This window comes from Aristolochia californica, unplaced genomic scaffold (genome assembly GCF_029961685.1).
Source record: "Aristolochia californica isolate CCGP_79_NKW_82.1479 unplaced genomic scaffold, dmAriCali1.0.hap1 SCAF_5, whole genome shotgun sequence".
NCBI lineage: Eukaryota > Viridiplantae > Streptophyta > Magnoliopsida > Piperales > Aristolochiaceae > Aristolochia > Aristolochia californica.
The window spans coordinates 851,210-861,085 of NW_027182214.1; the positions used below are offsets into that span (position 1 = coordinate 851,210).

General features: G+C 35.0%; 1 protein-coding gene and 1 long non-coding RNA gene across 2 annotated transcripts; both read right to left on the reverse strand.

The window, feature by feature from the left end:
- Window positions 1-3,371: 3,371 nt before the first annotated feature.
- On the reverse strand, window positions 3,372-4,655 carry LOC137966670 (protein neprosin-like). The gene is made up of 4 exons (XM_068813358.1): window positions 4,492-4,655; window positions 4,342-4,395; window positions 4,113-4,253; window positions 3,372-4,023 (listed from the first exon to the last, which is right to left on the reverse strand). The coding sequence occupies exons 1-4, from the start codon at window positions 4,642-4,644 to the stop codon at window positions 3,601-3,603; spliced, it is 771 nt and encodes a 256-aa protein (XP_068669459.1). The 5' UTR covers window positions 4,645-4,655; the 3' UTR covers window positions 3,372-3,600.
- Window positions 4,656-4,793: 138 nt separating this feature from the next.
- Window positions 4,794-5,401, reverse strand: LOC137966655 (uncharacterized). Its single transcript, XR_011116231.1, has 3 exons — window positions 5,237-5,401; window positions 5,063-5,149; window positions 4,794-4,963 (listed from the first exon to the last, which is right to left on the reverse strand). It is a non-coding gene; the product is annotated as an uncharacterized lncRNA (long non-coding RNA).
- Between the last annotated feature and the right edge of the window lie 4,475 nt (window positions 5,402-9,876).

The window sequence follows — 9,876 nt, forward strand, 5'->3', positions numbered from 1 at the left end:
TCTAGGTATTGTTCAAATCTGAGGGGTTAGTGCACTTTTGGTTCAAGTTCAAGTTCAAATTCAAGTGAATGAACTAGTTCGTTCAAGTTTAAGTCATTTGTTTGTGTTAATGTGGACGAGCTTAAGTGCACTGAAAAATAGTTTCTTGTGTTAGTGTCCTAAAATGAAAAATATGACGTAAACAAGAGAATGAGTAATTTTTTATAATATACTTAAATGGAATATATACCTAAACAAATAATTAACCAAAATAAACATAGTTACTACACTAATAAGTAATTTAATGTAAAATTAAAATATTAAAAATTATTAATTAATTAAATAAGATATTGTATTTATTAATGATTATAGTTTATTGTACATTAATACAATAATTACGTGTGAGAATTAACTGTGCACTAATTAATTATAAAAAATAGAAAATAAAAATTAAAAAATAATAGAAATGAATATAATAAATAATATACTATTTTTTTAATAACATAAGATATATTTTAACATAAAATAGAATAATTAAACAAAAATAATTGATCAAATGCTTACTTTAACAATATTTTAACTACCACTCTTAAATCACTAATTTAATACAGTAATAAAAAATGAATATAATAAACAAATAAATATATTAATTTATTAATAACACAAGATAGATTTTTACGTAGTATTGATTAATAATATATTTCCATAAAATTAAAAACCATTAGTTTAATTAATTATAAAAATGGAATAATTAAACAAAAATAATTGATCAAATACTAACTTTAACAATATTTTAATTAGTACTCTTAAATCACTAATTTAATACAGTAATAAATAAATATATTATTTTATTGACAAAATTGATCTAAACAAGGGGGGGGGGGAGGGACTATCAGTACCTTATGTTTTTTGGAAACATTTTTCTAATTAGAAATTCTTATTAATTTTTGAATAATTTTGAATAAGTATTTGACAGTTGATGATATAATACTTTTAGCATGAGGCAATTTTCATAGCAATTTTGTGTTTGATATTTTATTTGATTAAAAATTTATTGATAAGTATAGTAATATATTAGATTAATTATTAATTTTTTATTTATTTCCATAGAAGAGGCAATAAGAGGTCCATTTAACTTTCCTAGAAAATTTTAAAATATTTCTTGTAAATTTCTATTTAAGTCTCTAATAGTAATAGGATTTTTTTAAAGGGTTTTTTGGAAATGCGTATCCTAGAAAAAATATTTCTAGTTTTTCCTAAAAAATAAATTTATAGCCAGATTCAAAAATTACAAAATAAGCTAAACAACATTTGGGGTAAAAAAGATTAATATTGGTGAGTTCTGATCTATTATCGAGATTCAGTCCCGAACCTCCCCTATCATTCTTTCTATTTTAAAAATGTATGCATAATTTTATAGATAATTTATTTGATATATATTTTATATAGAGTATTAAATGTAGGTTAACTTCGAACTCGCATAGAGCTCGAGCTCAAACTTGGTTAAAATTATTAGGCTCGAGGTTGATTACAATTTTAGGCTCGAGGCTAGGTCGGCTTAAACTCGAGTTCGAAATCATTAGATCAAGTTCGGCTCGAACATAGGAAGGTTCAGACTCAGCCGGATTCAATGTCACACTTATGCTCAATTTTAAGTAGATGTCATGTCCAATTTTATGTAAAATGTATATATAATTTTATATACTATTTATTTGACATGTATTTTTAAAAAAAATTTAAATATATGTTGGAGCTCGAACTCGAGACATGTAATTTTTGAAAAGTTTTAAATGAATGTTAAAGCTTGAGCTCGGTTTGAACTCGGTTAAAATTATTGGGCCGGTGCTCAAGTTCGAAATATTTAAATCAGGCTTGGCTCGAACATAGGTAGGTTCGGGCTTGGCTTGGCTCGATGCCACCCCTAGTTTACACCATACATACGTAGATCTACTGTCTACGGAAGACGTTTTCATAGTCGGTAGCCACTCCAGCAAAAAAACAAAAAAAATTCTGAACAACACACGTGCAATTGACACGTGTCAGATCTAAACACAGGTGGAACTCCAGCCTCTCCAACTTCTCTTCTGTTGCTGCTCCTCATCCCGGTACCGTTCTCTTCTCTCTTCTCTCTTCTCTGTCTTTTCTTCTGCAACTGCGCATCTTTGGCCTTCCAGTCCGATTGAACCGCGTATTTCTTCGAACACTTGTCGCACTTCCATTTCTTCTCGCCGAGTTTCCTGCAAAAGTGTTTGATGCCGGTGAGATCTCCGAGGGCACGCGACGGGTCGTGGTGCACTCAAGAAGGCTCCGGGCAGACGTACACGCGCTTCCTGACTGCCTTACTCGATCTCTGCTGGAGCTTCCACGGTAAATTGTGACTGCGCCTGTGAAGCTGTAAATTCTGGTCTCTCTGAAAAATCCACATCTCCGCCATCCAATGCAGAGATGAGCTTGTATCCAGAAGCCTTGGGCAGTCGCTTGCCAGGTGGAAAGCGGGTCCCGTTACGTCTCATTTCTCGAGCTTTCTCGAAACCGAAGCACCATGAAAAGAGGAAGCTCCCTGCCTCCGACTGTTCGACCAAATTACTCCAAGAGACGGAAATATCGAAGATTCCGTCCTTCAAAACCGCGCTTTAATAAGTCTGGGTTACGAGAACCCGGACGAGTTTGGACGAATCTGCGGGCCTCGGTCGCCTTTTGGACGAGTTGACCCGAAACTTAAATCGGGCACTGTGCATCTTCTTCCCCGCGACGCTGTTTTTAACAGCGCGGGATGAAATTTTTTTCGGGAGCTACTGCGGTGACGGCAGCAGGAACTGGGGGAGCGCGGTGGCGCGGGATTGACGATGGCGGCGGCATAAACGGCTGGGGGAATGTGTGGTGGCGCGAAACTGGTCGTCTTCTTCTTTCTGCCGAAAAAAAGAGATGCTCTCTGTTTTTTTTTCCTTTTCCAGAAAACGTCGCCTGAAAACCTCCACCCGAACGGAAATTTCGTAGGAAATTTCCGACCAGCTCTGATACCATTGTTGAAAATAAAAAAATAAAAAAATCTGTAAGGCTCTGTTTCACGTCTCTTTTTTCTTGCCAGCGTATATCTCTTGCCGACTTCATTTTGCCAGCACACTGAAAATTCGAAGCTTCGTTTTTGCTGGGCTTCATTCATGATTCATGGATCAAGGTTATGATTTCCTGGGATTTGCTTTCCTCTTGCTACGAGTCACTCAAATCAGTCTCTCATACTCTCCATGGGACATCTATATGAAAAATAAATACGAACTAACCAGAATAGGACTGATATGAAATGATGAATGAGTTTTTATTACCTAGCCAGCTATAGGTTTCATGAGTCTTGATGCGGGTCCCTTGTACGAAATCTTCTAGGTGGTATTTCTTGTAAATTATCTTGCACGGTAAAAAAACGAAAAACCATAGGATCAAGCACCCATTTATTTCAACACCAGTGTTTAGTACAAGGAGAGGTCTCCTTTTGAAAACACTGGACGTGACTTATCCTACAGGAGACCAGTACCCACAAGCAAGTGCAAGTGTTTCTAACAACACTAAACCGTAGTTTCTAACAGCATCCAGCTATGCAAGCTATGCATTAACCTATTTCACGCCTTAGATATCGAATGCCCGAGTGGAGTCCGTAACAATTGCATTGCATAAACTGCCACCAGGCCCCCCAAAGTAGAAGTATCTGCCAAAGTTGCCTACATCATTCCCACCATCCTCAAGCAGGTAGCAAGATTTCTTAGTTTCTTGCTTTATAAGTTGGCTTGGCACATCCTTGATCGCGTTTTGGTCGTTAATATACTGAATATTTCTTGCATAAGCTGCAAACTTATTTCCAGCACTTGGTAATTTGCCACTACCCATTGGTGGGTAGGAGTAACCTAGTATGCCTGCTGTCTCTCCTCCCCACACGATCGTATCTGCACTTTTAGCTAAATGGGTGAAGAGAGAACCAGGCCAGTATCCAACCCTTACTTCACCAGAAGAACCCTGTTCATAAGTCAACCACCAGTTTCCAGTGCTAGCATCCTGAGAGTAAATGGACAGCATCACAAAGGTTAGAACTTAAGAATCAAGCACATCATTGAGCACTTAAACCATGAAGAATCTGGTCTTACCTTAGTCATTTTGAGTTTTATTTCTACTTGGTTACCGTTGATAATAGATGTTGGTAGGGTCATTTCAGGCGTAATGGTTGTGTCCACTTGAACAAATCCAGAGCACCTCAAATTGTAGCATCCCGTCGTATAAGCATCATTCTGACATTTTCAGAAACAAGCATGACTATCTAAAGAAACTTGGGTCATTCCAAAAGATGAAAGCAAATATTTTTTTCTCAAAACTTACAGTCCAGTAAGTGAAGAAGCGAGTAGCAGAATTCCCATATATATCTGGGTAAACCTAAATAGTTCAGCAAATGATTCTTTTTAGCTTGGTGGAGGAAAAACAAATTTAACATCACAAAGATTTTCGTAAATCCTAATGGCGAGGAATTACCTGCCATCCAACTTCAACGGTGTTTACACTCTCATCAGGCCCGCTTGCAATCCACAACTGGGCAAGACTGAAAACCTCTTTGTTTAGTGTATTGACTTGTGGATTCCAAACATTGAGAGTCACTGATGTCCCGTAGTATGTACCTTCTGTCATTCTTGCCACAGCATACTGAAACAAATAGTAGTTGCTTAGATGTCAAAACAGGAGAGAACAGAAAGAAAAGGCATAGAAACCTAGTTGTTTCATCATCTTTTACCTCATGAAATATAGACTGTGAAAGTCTGTTATCCTCGCCCCACTGATGCTGCTTTTTAATGAAATTAGAGACAGAGCCAGCTCTTAATAAATCCTCCATTTGGAACCTTCTGAGAGGCACTGTTCCAAGAGGGCAGCCTCCATCACGGAACCCAGTCTCCATTGCAATGTAGGATGGGTCTCTCTTTTCTTTGTTTAGCACAAAACTAGGCTCCATCTGCACCATGACTCTCATTTCAAATCTCTCAAATATAGGAGAGAATAGCGGCTATATTCCAAATCGTATATGTCAATAGAAAGATGGAAATGGACCTACCTGGATTGTGTGATTCCACAACAAAGTATGATCAAATGCCGGTTGCTTGAAGATCTCAACGCAATCGAACACTTCGCCATGCTCATTCTATTTTCAGGATAGATGACATCCTTTAGCACCTTAATTTCAACTGACTTTGCAAAAATATTATCATAGAATTCTTAAAAATTGTACCTTAATTGTTTTAAGACCTGGCCTGTTTATGAAGGAGAGGTACCTCTTCATCTCTAGGTATTCTTCTGAAGATGGAAGCACTCTGGCCTCACAGCAAAAGATGATTGAAGCAATGAGCAAAAGTAACATCGAAGTTGCCATATTTGTCAATACCTCAAATGGAGTTCTTTCCCTATAATTTGTGCAACATACATAAATCCATTTATCAGCTAGAGATTGAAGTCTAAATCCAACAAAAGAAATCAGCACAAGTCCAAAGATAGGCAGTTCTATTGAGTTTGCTTCCTGAAAACAAAAACATGTAAAGGAAGTCTAACTAAAGAAACCTGAGAAACAAAAGCAACAAAGAGGAGGAGACCACCTGAAGGTCACCCGAATGGGTTTCTTCTACATGGTTTCAACTCGTTGAGTGGTCTATTTATAGGGGATTCAAGCTGATACTATCAACTTTTGTTCTGTAAAAATAATAAGTACAAGCATTCAATGATATATCATTTTTTATCTTGATATCTTATCCACTCCATATAAAAAAGATAGCCTTATAACTGTGACAGAAATAATTGAGGCAACGTCACACCTTGTTACACTGTAGAGTGCTGCAGCTTTACCAAGAATGAAGTCTGGGCCGTCTACTCACCTTTCCCACAGGAATAGATAAGCATGAGACGAGGCTAAAAAAAACTTGAGTGATCATTGTGCTTTCTCATTCATAATAGTTGGGTGGCTTTCTCTTTCCCAATAATTGATGTAAGATTTAACTCAACTAAGGATGTAAAGAAGCAGAGAAAATTCATGGGCTGTAAAAAAAAAAAGCTTGGCTTGTACAGTTCAGTATCTGTTCGAACCATCCAGGGAGCAGGGTGGTCCGCATATCTACAAAAATTAATAGTTTCTGAAGCAACAAAATATTAAATTCAACTAGAACAACTGCCGTCAAGGTGAGCCTTGGACAATTCTACTTAGTACTTCTCTACTATTGAATTGTAAAAAACTTGGACCAGTTTAAGACAGTTTCATTTCTCAAAATACCCAAGTGTTCCGGTTCCTGTTGTCACCATCGGGTGGCATCTCTCTTAAGTGATGGCTGCCTTGGGCTTTTCTAGATGGGGGCAAGTTTAGGAAAGTTATATGAGCCATAGTGATCAGGAATTACCAATGTTGCTACAGGTGATATCTCACAAGCACTGCCTAATAAGGGTCTCGTAGATTTATATGAGGGAGGTAAAGGTACAACTAGGGTGTGCTATTCATTTTGAGGTTTTTTAACCTCATCACTCAAAATTTAGGATTGATTCACTGATTTAATTTTGAAATGCAATTAAAATTTATCAAGGCTTCTATTCTTGTGCATTGACAATAGTTATCTTTTTCCCTATTTCAATATAAATACTGAACTTCAGCATTGTAGGACTACTTGATCTTTATATCATAAATAGATGTCAATCACGTGTATAAAAGATATACCGGTCAATCATCCAGGATAAAAGACATGACATTATGATAAGAATATTTTGAAGAAAACAGATTGTCCATACTCTAATAATGGTACGAAGCATTGAGACAAAGAGGTAGCCTCAAACTCAACTACTTCGATGAAAAATATGTCACTAGTCGGGTTATATAAAATCAAGTTTTTGGCACTTTCAAAAAGTAAGGGAATAAAAATAGAATGAATCTAACTCTATTTGGACTATTTGATAAAGTCAACTAACTTGTCGATAAGTTATATCATTTCACCTTTTCTTGCTTTCATTAATTTTCACTTGTTACATTTAACTAAAACTAATTTCAAGGTGAACATGAATATAAAATAATTTAAATCATTTTTGAAAGATAAGACCCTCAAGAGAAAAAACTATAAGCTCCAGTACTATATGTTATTGAAGTAAGAAAATGTATCTTTAGTAAATTGTTAAGTGAAAATAAAATATAATAGCCTTTATGACTTGTATCTCTCAAGATTGTGTGATGTTGCAACATTGTTGCACAAAATCATATAAGTAGTTTCTTTCATTTTGGTTTCAATTACATGACCAAAATGAGAAGTTTATAAGAAACTCCTACACCTTGAGCACACATTTTAGCAATAAAGGAATCCAAATTGAAATAACAAAAAATACTTCACCACTAACTCTTTCTATCCATGCAAAAAGTAGAAGAGTAGTTTGTAATTACAAAATCAATCGAATTCACAATAAATGCAATATCATAAAGTCAAACTAGGTCCTAAATGAAGCTCTATATATTGTGGCTCATCCAAGTTCAATAATATATGCCAAATATTTAGTAATCTAAAATAATAATAGTTTCCCTTAAAATTTTTGGTAGTTCTGTATCTGTTCGAACAATCTAGGGACCAGGGTGGTCAGTATATCTACACAAATTAATGGTTTCTGAAGCAACAAAATATTAAATTCAACTAGAACAATTGCCGTCAAGGTAAGCCTTGGACAATTCTACTAGTGCTTCTCTACTATTGAATTGTTAAAAACTTGGACCAGTTTAAGACAGTTTCATTTCTCAAAATACCCAAGTGTTCCAGTTCCTGTTGTCACCATCGGGTGGCATATCTCTTAAGTGATGGCTGCCTTGGGCTTTTCTAGATGGGGGCAAGTTCATGAAAGTTATATGAGCCATAGTGATCAGACAGCCCTCCAGCGAGGAATTACCATTATTGCTATAGGTGATATCTCACAAGCAATGCCTAATAAGGGTCTCGTAGATTTATATGAGGAAGGTAAAGGTACAACTAGGGTGTGCTATTCATTTTGAGGTTTTTTAACCTCATCACTCAAAATCTAGGATTGATTCACTTATTTAATTTGGAAATGCAATTAAAATCTATCAAGGCTTCTGTTCTTGTGCATTGACAATAGCTATCTTTTTCCCTATTTCAATATAAATACTGAACTTCAGCATCGGAGGACTACTTGATCTTTATATCATAAATAGATGTCAGTCACATGTCTAAAAGATATATCGGTCAATCATCCAGGATAAAAGACATGAAATTATGATAAGAACATTTTGAAGAAAACAGATTGTCCATACTCTAATAATGGTACGAAGCATTGAGAGAAAGAGGTGGCCTCAAACTCAACTACTTCGACGAAAAATATGTCACTAGTCGGGTTATATAAAATCAAGTTTTTGGCACTTTCAAAAAGTAAGGGAATAAAAATAGAATGAATCTAACTCTATTTGGACTATTTGATCAAGTCAACTAACTTGTCGATAAGTTATTTCATTTCACCTTTTCTTGCTTTCATTAATTTTCACTTGTTACATTTAACTAAAACTAATTTCAAGGTGAACATGAATATAAAATAATTTAAATCACATTTGAAAGATAAGACCCTCAAGAGAAAAAAACTATATGTTATTGAAGTAAGAAAATGTATCTTCAATAAATTGTTAAGTGAAAGTAAAATATAATAGCCTTTATGACTTGTATCTCTCAAGATTGGGTGATGTTGCAACATTGTTGCACAAAATCATATACGTAGTTTCTTTTATTTTGATTTCAATTACATGACCAAAATGTGGAGTTTATAAGAAACTCCTACACCTTGAGCACACATTTTAGCAATCAAGGAATCCAAATTGAAATAACAAAAAATACTTCACCACTAACTCTCTCTATTCATGCAAAAAGTAGAAGAGTAGTTTTTAATTACCAAATCAATCGAATTCACAATAAATGCAATATCGTAAAGTCAAACTATACCCTAAATGAAGCTCTATATATTGTGGCTCATCCAAGTTCAATAATATATGCCAAATATTTAGTAATCTAAAGTAATAATAGTTCCCCTTAAAAATTTTGGTAGTTTGAATATCATGTCATTAATCTCAAAAGTTTCTTGACTAACATGGTCAATTTACAATGAAATTTAAAATTTTAACCAATCAATCTAGTTATTTGATGATATTCAATGAATTTTGTGCTTACTCGAACTTCTATCTTAATAGCAACATATTACAACAACCATGAGGGTACAAATACCTCAAGATAACTTTTCTCCCTCTTGGTTGGTTTAGTAAGGTATAATCGACAAAAGAAATACATTCTCAAGTAATTATATCATATTGCACCATTAATGTTGGACATATGACAAATCTTTTACTAGGAAGGGGACTCCTAGTACTCCTAATGTTGGACAGTGTAAATATTTTACTTGGAATGGGATTCTCATGCCCCTGACACCTTATTGCACCAATCATCAAAGACACCTGCATGTTGTTTTGTGGTTGGTGTAACTTGATGTAACTAATAACAAAATTTGGTCTCTCTTTTTACACTGAGGATCTAATCTGCTAGTAACATTGTAGCACCATATTAAGTCAACCATGAAAAGGCACAAAAGATCTTCTCATAGAAACTATTATAAAGATTACATCTACATTCTCATGGGAGACAACTTCATGGAAATTACCCTATTCCTTTAGATTGTGATCATGCTATACAATTTAAATTAGAAGGTTTATAACTTCGAAGACAACCTTATAGTTGGCGATGGAAATATGTTTCAATCAAGGCAAACCCAAATCAAGTTCAAGTAACTATCCTTTTCCATTAATGTTGGATGTAACATTATTGACAATCTTATAGTAGATGATGATGACATTGTCCCACTCAT